The 13,537-nt window shown below is 37.8% G+C and overlaps 2 protein-coding genes across 2 annotated transcripts; both read right to left on the bottom strand.

Moving 5' to 3' along the window:
* Positions 1-258: 258 nt before the first annotated feature.
* LOC121801318 (protein ROOT INITIATION DEFECTIVE 3-like) lies at positions 259-3,189 on the bottom strand. The gene is made up of 8 exons (XM_042200790.1): positions 2,953-3,189; positions 2,644-2,757; positions 2,411-2,544; positions 2,184-2,331; positions 1,751-1,950; positions 1,172-1,299; positions 806-1,050; positions 259-630 (listed from the first exon to the last, which is right to left on the bottom strand). The coding sequence occupies exons 1-8, from the start codon at positions 3,163-3,165 to the stop codon at positions 454-456; spliced, it is 1,359 nt and encodes a 452-aa protein (XP_042056724.1). The 5' UTR covers positions 3,166-3,189; the 3' UTR covers positions 259-453.
* A 3,224-nt stretch (positions 3,190-6,413) lies between these two features.
* Positions 6,414-7,852, bottom strand: LOC121801309 (heat stress transcription factor B-4-like). The gene is made up of 2 exons (XM_042200780.1): positions 7,326-7,852; positions 6,414-7,232 (listed from the first exon to the last, which is right to left on the bottom strand). The coding sequence occupies exons 1-2, from the start codon at positions 7,572-7,574 to the stop codon at positions 6,591-6,593; spliced, it is 891 nt and encodes a 296-aa protein (XP_042056714.1). The 5' UTR covers positions 7,575-7,852; the 3' UTR covers positions 6,414-6,590.
* Between the last annotated feature and the right edge of the window lie 5,685 nt (positions 7,853-13,537).

Below are 13,537 nucleotides of genomic sequence, written 5' to 3'. Positions count from 1 at the left end.
AACAGTCATATACAAAATTGTCGATACTGGAGTAGAAATTACGCCTCCAATTCCGACACTTCACATGTATATGCAGGTTCCAAAAATCAAACTTGAAAACTGTAAAAAAAATCAATGATCAAGTCTCAAATCATAGATAATTGAATGTCGAAATATGTTGTCAAAAATCCCAACATTAACTCATAACTGACTTGTTATTCTTTCGTGTTTGTCGAGTAATAATGAGACGTGGACAGTAAATAGTTAAAATTAAGGTGGTTGGCGTAAATATCATAATATTAATATTGCATAAGTGAAACAAAATTCAATTTCTCACAGTACACTACAAAACCTTGTAGGGATTACCATTTTTGTAAATGTGCTAAGATGTGTAAATAATCCTCCAATTAATCAAGACCAAAGAAGCAAATAGTAGCATGATCCTAACTCTTCCAGCTTACCAGAATTGTCGTCTCACAGATTGTGATGAGTAGGTCTTTCAGTACGAACGTCTTCCAGAAGTTCGTCAACACAGAATTGATGCAGGTCATCGTACATCGTCTTCCAATGTTGGATCATTTGCACGGATCGTAGTTGGTCATTTTTCAGTCGTTCCACATCCACTTCTGCAGCTGCAGTCGATCCCTTTTGCTGTAGAGGGGTTCAACCGGAAAATTAGAAGCTTCATGGTTATATGTTAAGATCCCTTTTCAGCAAGAGCAAAAAAAAATAAGAATTGCAGGAAGAATCTGGCATTACCCTTACCAACTTATATATAAACATCGGGTTAGAAATTAAGAAGTAAAACGGAGTATAAAATAAGAACCTGTAGTTCTCGAATTTGAGCCTCCATTGCTTGAACGCTGACATAGGAAGAGTCTGTGATTCCATTGGAAGGGTCCTGACCCCCAATGAGTACTTTAACATGGGTGTTCTCATCAGGTGAATTGGCAAATTTTTCGAGCGGAGGTGGTAATGTTAATGCTTGCTTCCTTGATGAAGCAGTTGGAGCAGATGTTCGAGGATTAAGCAATTGTGGTTGTCTGGTGACCATAACGTTATTAACGGGACCTGAGGGAAAGCAAATGCGGGAGATGAGAACTTGGTAGTACTTTCTATACGGTTCCCATAAATGACAAAGAGGAAACAACGATATTTTGCTATATTATAACTGAGTGATAAAGCGACATGCCTTTTGCATGCCTAAAGACACGGATGATGTTTCGAGTTCTTGTATCCCACACCCTAATCATACCATCCTCAGATCCAGAAACTAATAGAAATCCATCAGCACTAGAAGCCAAGCAGGTTACAGCTTTGCTGTTTCACAAATGAAAAATGTACATACAAAAATTAAAATCATAACAAGGTCAACAAAAACAAAATCAAGCAGAACACCACTATAAAACCGTTAGCACAATATCCAAAAGGCTATTGCTAATTCGCTATGCATAATAATCTTTTCAGAAACATAGAAGTTAAACTCATCATGAATGAAGAAAAATTCCTTACATAAACATCACCAAAGGAAATGGTAATAAATCAGTAAGAAATTGCCCTATTAGCAGAACAATATGGTTACACTAATTCTGATTCACAGTAGCATACAAATCTATATTCTCGAATTCATGGCCTGGAAAATAACCACATACTAAAAACCGCCATGACTTCATATCAAAGCATTGAAGAACAATTGGAGCTAAGCCAGAATCATATCTTTGGTAAAAGGACTTTCAAAAGGAATAATGAATATATTTATGTGTTGACTAACCTGTGCTCAGCTAGTGAACCAAGTACATGCGGTCCATTGTTGCTGTTTTGGCTCATTGGAGCGTTTAGGGCAGCAATGTGTATCTTACCATCTCTACCACCTGCATAGAAGACATGCTCCCCGGGGTCAAGGGAAATTGCATCTATTACTGCAGGGAAGAGAACATTTCTTAACAATTTCCCTCTCGATAAGCTCCACACCTAAGGAAAGAGAAGACCAATCGGAAATCAACATAATTTATTACACCGTCGTAAACTTCAACATCAAATAACATGATTTCTTTAACTTGAAGGAGTTGAAAAGAAGTGAAATTTCAATGAGAAGAGATGGCTAGCTCATATCTTCTTCAAAAGACAAGAATCTTCTCTCCCCAAATTATCTTTTACACCAAAGTAATAATCTTGTGCTATATCATCAAAATTTTGGTAAGAACCTTGCAAGTACGATCATCAGAAGCAGACACGATGATTGCGTTACACCCACCATAGCCAGTTTTTACATCGGTGACTCTCAAAGAATGCTCGTGGAAACTATACTCGAAAAGATTCCTCGTTTCTTCCCTCCTAACTGCATCAAATATCCTAAAACAAAGTCGAAACATCTAAGTTGGGAGATTCAACAAAATCGTGCACCACAATTATATACACAAGAGAAACCTACAGGAACAACGACCAAACACGAACACATCCATCCTCCGCCCCTGAAATCAAGAGGGATTGGTCATCGTTAAAAGCCAAGCAAGTAACAGCCCTGTAATGCGCATGCCACTTCTTAAGCAATTTTCCAGTCGCAACCTACAAATATATATATAGAATTACGCAACAAACTCATCCATTATACCCCATTCGAGCAATCACTAGTAGTTAAGAAAAATACTATTTCAAACAATCCACCTCCCAAAAGTAGATATCTCCAGAAATGCCTCCTCCGGCAATATAAGTTCCTTGGCTGTTACACGCAATCGGCCTAATAGGCTCTGCTGGGAAGCTCCTCACTTCAACCTGAGCCTGCAAAAACGACGTCGCTCACTCTTCTCAAAACACAACCCTAACAATAATCGATAGCCCAAAGCAAAAACACTAAAATTTTGCATCAATTGAAACCCTAAACCTGCATAATCCGATAAATTCCGTATAATAGGAACTAATTAACTCCTAGTAATGTCTGATTTATAGATAATCTGTAGCTAAAACGAAAAATACCTTGTTCCACGACCAGTAGAGAATGGAGCCAGAAGTAGAAGACTTGGCGTCTCGGACTTGAGAAGAAGCGAGGAAGCGGCCGGCAACGGAGGTGAGACCGTGCAGCGGTGAGGCACATGACCTATAGCGGAGGTGCTCCGCCCCGGTGCGGAGGTCCCAGCAGCTGACGCCGGCGTCGGTCGGAGATGAGGCGATTATTATCTCAGGCTCCATTGTTAACACAGTTTTGAAATTTGGGGTTTTGGAAGACGGCTGAAGAAGAAAGGGGTAAACGGATTGGGCCTTTTCTCTTTAAAGCCCAGTTTAGAGTGGGCTACAGCCCATACAAGAATTTAGTTTGAGAGTGGACATGTTGATTCACTCTTCTGGAATGAAGGAATTAAATGCAAATGAATAATTGAAATTTTACTCCTCATAATTAAACTTGTAAAATTTTGTCACAGTCAATTCATGGAAGGAATTAAATGCAAATGAATAATTGAAATTTTATTCCTCATAATTAAACTTGTAAGATTTTGTCACAGTCCATTCGAATCGACCCAAGAATCATTCTTTCACTAGGTCAAACGTGCAAAAACATAACAAAATTAAATAAATGTTCATTCTTTCACTAGGTCAAACGTGCAAAAACATAACAAAATTAAATAAATGTTTGCTTTTACATAACTATGGTTTTAAAGAATGAGAATATTATTCTAAAAAATTGAATTATTATAATATTTCATCACTTAGCTATCTATTAATTTGACAATTTATTTAACTCTATGCAACTACTATTATTTAATGATGAAATTGCCAGACATATATATAGAATCTCAAACTCATGATGGTTTCATATATAAAGTTGTATTCCTTTATTGGTATCATAATGTTTATAATCTTTTAATGAAATATGAATAACATGAATGGCTAATCATCACCTAATTAACATCAAGAACCCCCATCAAAATGATTGAAACTATTTCTCAACATAATAACATACTCTTTTATTTAAACAAAATATATGCCTCACTCCTACAATTAAAAAATCTCAAAAAGTGCTTGTCAAATACCATTACCAAACTTTATGCTTTGTTATTAGATGAACTCAATTTTGATATAAGCGAGTATTTTTCTTGAATACTAGCACTACTATTCACAAGCTACAATGGTATATCTATTTAATTGGAATATATAAAATATATATTGGAGGAATAATTTAGTTTGGATGAAATATTTGAAAAGAGAATGAATGGAATATATGAGAAATAGTGTAGCAGATGTAATGTGATGGGGAGAAACTAGGGAGCTCTTTATTTCTCAAATTTTCTCAAGTTGTGAAAAATGGTACAACTATGCCATATTTATAGGCCTTCATTTCCTATTCTAGAATTCTCTACTTTAATATTTTATATCTACATTTTTCTCCATAAAAATCTAGATATTTTACTACTTTCTAGAGATTTCTACTAAAATTATCTAAATATTTCTACTAAAATACCTAGATATTCTCCTACTTAATTCTAGAGAATTCTATAATATCTAGATATTAGCATCATATCTAGATAATTCTATTACAAAAATCATGTTTATTTTAATTCCAACATTTAAATGGAGTAACTTTTAATTTTTAAAGTTTAAACCCTGCGGTGTGGAAAAACAAAAAGAAAAGTTTCACTAGAAAGACTAAACAAAAGGAAATTTCCCAATTGCAAAATTGCCTCCCTTTTTCTTCCCCTTTCCCAACTTTCAAAACTCTAGGCTGTTAAGCAACATGCAAAGTGCAAAACCATCTTCTTAAAGCATCTTTATCACCATCACCTGAAAGCCCTTACACTATTCACTTTTTGTAAATTACAAATCATAACTCAATCTCCCACAATTTATTGTGAGTACATCTTTTTAATTTCTAATTTCGTATACTTTACCACTACTTTAATTAGCTCATTACAACCTTATCTTGTATCCATCTCTCTACAGCACGTGCATTTTCGTAGACACCCACAAAATAAGACAAGAAATGGAAGTACTTATCTAGGTGTGCCGAGATACTAGGTGTTAGGGTTTTTTTATTCTATTTATTTTTATATATTTATTTTATTTTAATATAAAACCAAATCATCCCACGACCAAGATTTTTCCAATCTAACGTTCCTACACTTTTTCCCCACACTAGTTCTTCTTCTTGTTCTTTCTCGAAATTGGGATTTAAAAACCCAGCATTTAGTAATTAATAGTACTTGAAGTAAAGCAAAAGGTAGCAGAGAAATGGGTGGTCAAACTTTCCATTGAAACTTTGCCTTTATGTTGTTTTTGGACAAAGGAACAACGAAAGTTGGGATCTTTAGCAAAGGTTGTTTTGAATCATTCAAGAAATATACACTCACTACACACATTTACCCAATATACCTAACAGTCAACTTTCTCTCTCTTTATCTTCTTGTATTTCATGGCTAGCTGGCTCACTGTAATTAATTAATTTTGTTTTTTCCTTTTACTTTCCTCCAACTAGTGTATGATTTGAAACTACTAGTTGTTAACTCTTCACTAATTTATTTCATTTAATTCAATAATACTATACTCTATAAGGTGTCACAAATTTTATCTAGACTTTTTTCGGCACCAATATTTCGTGTTCTTGAAATCATAAAAAATCGATGGCATTTTGTGCAAAAGCGTCCGTTGGCAAAATTAAATAGCATAAAAACAATCCGGCCGAAATCTAAAATTTCGAACTTGAAATTTAGAAAATCCCTAATCTCGTCCGCCACAAGAATTTTTTTTCTGCAAATGCCCTAGCTATTTGTGGAATGGTGATTAGGGTTTTCTTTAACATAAGTAGAAGATATTTTTGTTTGGGGTGGGATATGGGGATTGAAAGGAAGGTGTTAAAGAGATGGTTCAGATACTTAAAGTAGGAAAAGAAAAAGGTTTCCTGTTGATGAGAAGGAGTATAGAAGCAGCCTTGATAGCTACATCTCAAACCACATTTTTAGTAGTTTCTTACCACATTTCGCTTTCATAGAATATTACACCACTCCCTTTTCTTCTTATTACATTTATCCATTATGTATCTATGCACTCACTTTTTTCTGTTTTTTTCCCTTTGTTTTCTTCTCTGTGTGTTTTCCCCACTTTCTCGTTTGTTTCTCCATTTTGTGGGGTTAACTAATTCTCTTTTTTTCACGATTAATATATTGGCAGTGTACGTATGATACATTGATTCATGATTGATCATATCAGACAAGAACAAAAAACAAGAAATTTTTTTTGCCATTAAAGCCAGACTGCAAATTTATGAGTTTTCTCCTCAGCTCCAGATTCTCTCTCTCCATCTCTCTCATGTTAGCATTAATTAATGTGACAGAAACAAACAGAAACAAGAACCAGAAAGAGAGGAATTAAATGCTGGATTATTGAGAAACAAACTACAAAGAGAGAAATATCCATTGAACTAAACCAAAAAAAAGACAGTCTTGATCTGATTAAAACCTTAATATGATCTTCTCTCTCCCTCTAACTAGAAAACCCACCTGCAACATAATACCATGCCTACAATTCTATGTACAGAAACTTTTTTTCCCATCTCAAGATTCGGTTTCTGCTTCAAGATTCACGAGCACTAAATAATACTACTAATAAAAATCTAATCTTTATTGCTAACTCATGAGATTGAGCCCTAAATCATCCTTGTCGATCACCAACCTCGGCTTGTTTGATGAATTAAACTCGGAATGCAGGCGTTTCTTGGAATGCAGCGGCACCCCAAACAGCTTCGTGCGGTAGGGCTCGGGCTCTTTCTTGCCGGAGCTCAGCAAATTGAGCTCGCTCGACGGCTGCGGCTGCGGCTTCGAGTTGCAGAGGAAGAGAGAGGGGGTGAATGAGTTGCTGGGCGCCACGGGCTTCACGTGATTCTGCACGAAGTAGATTATGTCGTTGTAGAGCTTCCTCATGTGGGCTAATTCCGACATCAGCATGTGGTTGCTCCGCCGCAGCCGCTCGTTGTCTTCCGACAGCGCGCTGAGGGAGTTGATTCCGGCGATCGGATGCTGCGGCGGAGGGGGAGGGGGAGAGGAGTAGTGCTGCTGCTGCTCGTCGGAATCTGGTGGAGAAATGCTGACGCGGGAAGGGTAAGGGAAGAATGCTGGGTGGCTGAGGTGGTGGTGATTGCCGCCGCCGTCGATTGACATTTGCGGCTGAGATGTGCGGCGGCGGTGGATCTCGCACAGCAAGTGCTTCTCCCCTTTCTTGAAGAAATCGTTGGCGAATTCCCACCTGTCCGGCACGATTTTTCTGAAACCCTAGATTCCATAAATAGGGTTAAATTAAATTGCCGAAGATAAAAAAAACCCTAAAATGAGTACTAAAACTTATGGATTTATAAGATGACTTACATAGGTGTTGAGTTGGCGGACGAAGCTGGAGAAGTTGTTGTGCTTGAAGTAGTTGGGGAGGAGGTCGCGGGCGAATTCCGGGGGGCGCCAGACGACGAAAGTGGCGTCGTCTTCGCCCCAGGAGACGATGTGGTCTGTGGCGGGATCATCGACCAGCTGGTAAGTCTTGCTCAGGAATGGGGCAGGGACTGGTTTTTGAGAATCTAGTGAGAGCATTATGCTCTCGCAATTCTCTAGCATTGCCGCCATTGATAGATTTCTTTCTTTCTTTGTAAGATAGTAGCTTCTTGAGAGTGAGGGTTTTGAGTGGAAGTGTAGTAAATTTGTATGCTGATTTTGGGGTTTTGTTTGGGTGGGTGGGGGGATTTTGATTTTTTAATTTGGTAAGAAGACCTCGGGTATGTAGAGAGAGAGGAATATGTGTCTGTCTGTCTGTCTAGAACTGTGGAAATAAGGGCCTTTCAAGACACACCCGTGATAGCTCTTCTCTGTCTCTCTCTAGATGAGTATATGCATATTATTAGATTGAAGAAGAAGGTGGGGGTGTGTTCCTTTTTCACTGTCTTTTTTTCTGAGGAAAAAGAAGAGCTTTATTATCTTGGTTTTAATTGTTTTGACACTGATATACTGCTCTACACTCCCACTTTTTCAACTTCAATTTTTTTTGTATTCTTTTGTAGTAGTATCTCATAATAATATCCTTGTCGGTTGATTAATGGATCGGATAAATTTCTCCATAATTTAAAATATTAATAGAAAGATGTGATCATTTCATCGATCACATATAAAGAAAACAAAAAATGAAATAATCTAAAAAAATCTTAATTGATAGGGGCTGTATCACTTAAAACTTCTGTTTTTCATGAAAATAAACAAGAAATTTTTACAAATTAGAAATAAGACTTGCTAAATATTGATATTGATGAACTAGCTAGCAATTGGTACTTGTTAGTGTCACTTTAACATGATCATTTTTTCCTAAAAAAAGCACTACATTTTTCATTTGCGTACAATCTATTTGATACCAAGATGAGTTGGGTCTATATATAAACGAATTCAATTTATTGAATATTATTATGCCAAAATATATAAAATAAAAGTCTATTTTGGGAAAAAGAAACTTTATTCTGAGACCATTTTTACAAATCCATGCAACTCAGAGTTGAGAATTTACTACAGTCAAAATTCAAGAAATGGAAGAAAGAAGAAAAATGAAGCTAGCTAATTCACTTGAAACGAGTATCTATCTTCTTTCCATTTTGTTGCTTTCCTTTTGTTGTGTAATGGCTTCGAACAATGGATCATATAGTGCTTCTCTCTCTCTTACACACAAAAACACAGAGACCATTATATTTCCGAATCCCATCATTTTCTACTCCTACTGCTGCTGGTTCTTTTGCAGATTATATAAGGAAAAGCCACACATCGTATTATGTGATGGGAGTTAAAGCCTGTGGGAGTCATAAAACTAATATTTATTTATTATTATTTATGTATATCTTCTTCTTCTTCTCTTCTTCACAATCCCAAACTTCAATACAGCATCACTGCATCATGCACATAAGACATATATACCTCTGCACACTCCATCTTTCTTGCTGTCTTGTTGTTTTTTCTGCCCTAACCACACACACTCCCATGGACCATTTCCATGTGATCGATGCTTCCATCTCTCTTTTCCTTTTGCTTTTCATTTTCCTCACTTATTATATTAATAATAATTAATTTATGTAGTATATATTGAAAAAGATGAGAACACCACCAATTAATTAACTTACATAACCTTTATATATATATACACATTATGATGCAGATATAGTCGACGAAGTTGAAAAAGTCACAAACTCATAATTACCTTAATTTTGTACAAAATTTACAAAATAGGATGAGGAATCGAACTCGGAATGATGAAACACGATAGATTTTGACTATCAAAGATCGTTTAAAAGGGCAAATACATCATTTTATTGTTGTTCCGGATTTTATTTTAATTTCCATAATTTTTTATTATCTAGACATCGTACAGATAATTAATGAGGATTATTTTTTTCATTTTTATTTTGTTAATAAAAACCTTATTCATAAGAATGTGACAACACACGTATAATAATATCATGTAACTTAAAAACACGAGCATGTTATAAATTTAATTTGAGTATCACACACGATTCTCTTTTTCTCCCATGAGTGGCATAAAAAGTTTAGTCATTGATTGCTAATATATTTTCTTTGTCACAATTATGAAAATGATGATGAGTAATGATATGAACACCGATTAATATAGATCGTTGGATTTGGGGTTGAAGATTGTGATCATCATAAGGTGCAAAAGTTATGACTGTTCATCTAGTTTCCCACGCCAATGATGATTATTATTTGTATCTTTTTGCAGCTTGTTTTGATTGTTCTTTTCATCGATCTATCATCTAAAACAATGTTACCTTATTTAGTGGGACTTTCCCAATAGTGCTTTCTTGAATTTGCAGTTATACATCACAATATTCCTCTTTTTTTTCTATCTAGCTACCTACTTGGCATGGTACCTTTAATTGTCTTATTATGTTGTCACCACTTGAAAAAGTATTGGCCTTTTTATTTTTTACGTATTATAAAAGTTGAGTGAAATTGATGGACGAAAAATATCAACGAGGAACATTAGGTAAGGGGAAAATACTTGAAATTAATGACGGATGCAGGCTAGATTGGGGTCGAAATATCACATTGCAAACTCTGATGGCTGGATTTTTTTTATAAATTTAGTATTTGGAGTTGCTATCTCTACAATGCATACAATTATGCCCTAACCCACGAAGTCTTTGCACACTCTGCTTATATTGCATGAAAAAATTGGAAAAGGAGAAATAAATTTACTTTGATCTAAGAGAAAATTAACCGGAACGAAATTCTTTTGTCATCAAACAAAAGGGACATGTTGTCTTAGCGTGAAGGACTGAAGTTATAGAGCTCGACAACATTGACGAAAGGCGTTGCGGTTCGTTATGATTCGTCAATTCTGCATAAGGGCATTAGCAATGGGGCGCCCTAAGGCGCGCCACGTCAGCAGTTTTATCCTCCTACCTCCCCACCTGCAGTGGGGCGCCCTGAGGCGCGCCCTATGGCGCGCCACGTCATCATTTTTTTAATATTTACAAAATCCATACGAATTTAAAAAATAATAATACATTAAAATACGAATTTCAAAAATTGAATTTCATTTAATAAAAATTAATACATTACAATGCGAATTAAAAAAAATGCACACTCAGCGACGGCGGTTACGAGCTCACACTTCTTCAATCATGTCGCTCATGAGCTGCGCATGCTCCTGTTGGTTGCGCATTGAGGCCTGTCTAGATAGAACCTCTTCGAAGCCTAACGGTAACCCTCTATCGGGTGTGTCTGTCGATGTGCCGGAAGAGCTAGATGCACGGTCGTCTTCGTTCCAGTCGGTGATGTTTCCGCCTTCACTCTCGACTATCATGTTGTGCATGATTATGCACGCATATATGACATCGGCGATGACTTCCTTGTACCAGAAACGAGCCGGCCCTTTCACAATTGCCCACCGTGATTGGAGCACCCCAAATGCCCGCTCGACATCCTTCCGCGCCGCCTCCTACTTTTGCGCAAATAAAACCCTCTTCTCACCAATTGGGCAGCTGACCGTCTTTAGGAAAACTGGCCACCGTGGGTAGATTCCATCGGCCAAGTAGTACCTCATATGGTATTGGCGTCTGTTGGCAGTGAACTCGATGGCCGGGCCGTTTCCATTACATTGGTCGGTGAAGAGGGTGGAGGAGTTGAGGACGTTGATGTCGTTGTTCGACCCGGCTACGCCGAAGTAAGCATGCCAGATCCAGAGCCGATGGTCAGCGACGGCTTCGAGGATCATCGTCGGGTGGCTGCCCTTGTATCCACTTGTGAATTGGCCTCTCCACGCCGTCGGACAATTCTTCCACTCCCAGTGCATACAGTCGATGCTCCAGAGCATCCCGGGAAACCCGTGCGCCCTCTCGTGCATCTGCATCAGACCCTGGCAATCAGTGGTTGTCGGCTTGCTCAAATATGTGTCGCCATAGGCCTCTACTATCCCCCGACAAAAGCTCTTCAGACACTCGCGGCCTGTAGTCTCCCCACAGTGGAGGTACTCGTCAAAAAGGTCCGTCGTGGTGCCGTATGCCAACTGACGAATAGCAGTCGTGCACTTTTGCAATGGTGTAAGGCCGGGTTTCCCGATGCCGTCCTCCCGAAACGTGAAGTATTCATCACTGAAGACAATGTACGAACAATGCTAAGAAAAAGGTACCTCGACATTCTAAACCGGCGGCGGAAAACAGTCGGGCCCCATCGCGGTTGATCGGCAAAATAGTCTTCAACCAGACGTCTGTGAGCTTCCTGGTGGTCGCGTCGGACATACGACCTATGTCGAATAGGCCAATGGACTTGCTCAGCCGCCGCTGCCGCCGCCGCTGCCGCCGCTGCCGCCGCCGCTGCCGCCGCCTCCTTCTCGCGTTGCATTTGCGCATAGCATGCCGCCATGGCCTCTTCAACGGCTGCATCTAATGCTTCGTCAAGCGAACCACCGGATTCAGACGAACTAGAACTATTGATGTCGTCGCCGAGATTCATGTTGGTTGGATGTAGAGAGAGAATATGTAAAGAGATAGTCGATATGTTCGTATGCACAACTGAATGAGAAACGAGATTTAAATAGAAAATCAAAACCGCGTGCCATCTTCCGCGTCGATCGTCCGCGACCTCCACAATTGGGCGGATGATGGCGCGGCCGATGGCCATCGTCCGCGCTATCCTCCGTGACCGAAGTATACGGCGCGACTATCGTCCGCGCCTTATGGCACTCACCCGCAATGGGCGCGGACGATGGATGGCGCGGACGATGCGCGCCATCGGGCGTGCCATCGTCCGCCCATTGCGGATGCTCTAATATCGCCAATTTGTACTTAAATTTGATTAGATGATTACATGGTAATATAGATTTGGATTCCTACGATGAGATTATCAAGGATGATCTTAGCAGTTCATATCATCCATATATTCATTAATTCTTAAAATTTGTAACCATCTGGCTCACTTATTATTATAGTAATCCAAACTTTGTACAGATAATTTTTTATGTTTTGTTATTATATTAGAGGAGACATTTTAAGTTTATAAAATCATGACTGATCTTTCTAGAAAAACGAACAAACTATGATACCTCTATCTACAAAATTTGAAAATTAAATAATAATATCCCAAAACATGGCAGAATCAAGCTATGTTGATTCGCTTCAAGTCCCAATATCCGATAATCCAAAATAGAAATAAAAATAGTAGTAGTACTCCTATTAAATTAAGAGTGATGCTAAATGGTCATAATGTGGCCGACCATAAAGAGTTAATTTAGTCCATTTACATGTATAAAAAAATTAGAATTACCGATATAAACTTATATGTGTGTGAATGGACTTGTGAGTTAATACTTATCTTTGAATTCCATTACGTAAAACACATTAATATCACGAATTACTGTATACGTTCAGCAACAATCAAGAAATGACAGTAGTAATAAGTTGAGCAAAAACTACGAAAGAGCAACACTAACATATTGAGCAACATATAATGAAGATGATATAAAAGTAAAATCAAGTAGTATTAAACCAAAAATTTGAAAAAAAATCAATTTTTTTTGTTATTTAATTAATTTATGGCTGGCCATAATGTGGCCGCATAGCATTATTCTTAAATTAAAGTAATCTCATAATAACTGTTTGAAAAGACTTCTTAAAATTTTCCTCTGTACCCTTTCTTCATCTAGCTAGTTTAATTTCTCACACACACACACTGTCCATTCTGTATTCTCTGCACAAATTATCAGCGGCTGGCATGGAAGCAAGCCCCCTCTTTTCTGGAGTTGGATCCCCTGCGGTGCACAGCAGTGCTGTGCACCTCACATCACAATAAAAAAATATTTTTTTTTTATTATTAAAAAATTATGTTGTGAGGTGCACAGCACTGCTGTGCACCGCAGGGGATCCAACTCCCTCTTTTCTTAAGAGTATCCACATAAGAATAGTCCCCAGTAGTCTAGCCATAAACTCCTCCTGTCACATTATCAATACTAAAAATTCATCTACCATATCATCAAAACAAGTAAATAGCCCAGCAATAGCCTAGCCACATCACTCAAAATTATATAAAACAAATAATTA

This window comes from Salvia splendens, chromosome 1 (genome assembly GCF_004379255.2).
Source record: "Salvia splendens isolate huo1 chromosome 1, SspV2, whole genome shotgun sequence".
NCBI classification, from domain to species: Eukaryota; Viridiplantae; Streptophyta; class Magnoliopsida; order Lamiales; family Lamiaceae; genus Salvia; species Salvia splendens.
This window is presented reverse-complemented; position numbering and strand designations above follow the sequence as displayed.

Bases quoted from the DNA above. Each gene is read 5' to 3' on its own strand.
- LOC121801318 (XM_042200790.1), bottom strand. From the start codon at position 3,165: ATGGAGCCTGAGATAATAATCGCCTCATCTCCGACCGACGCCGGCGTC. The intron at 2,545-2,643 runs GTGGATTGTTTG...ATATATTTGTAG, and splicing joins GAGATATCTACTTTTGGGAG to GTTGCGACTGGAAAATTGCT. The intron at 631-805 runs GTTCTTATTTTA...ACCCCTCTACAG, and splicing joins CTCAAATTCGAGAACTACAG to CAAAAGGGATCGACTGCAGC.
- LOC121801309 (XM_042200780.1), bottom strand. From the start codon at position 7,574: ATGGCGGCAATGCTAGAGAATTGCGAGAGCATAATGCTCTCACTAGAT. The intron at 7,233-7,325 runs GTAAGTCATCTT...TATGGAATCTAG, and splicing joins TCCGCCAACTCAACACCTAT to GGTTTCAGAAAAATCGTGCC.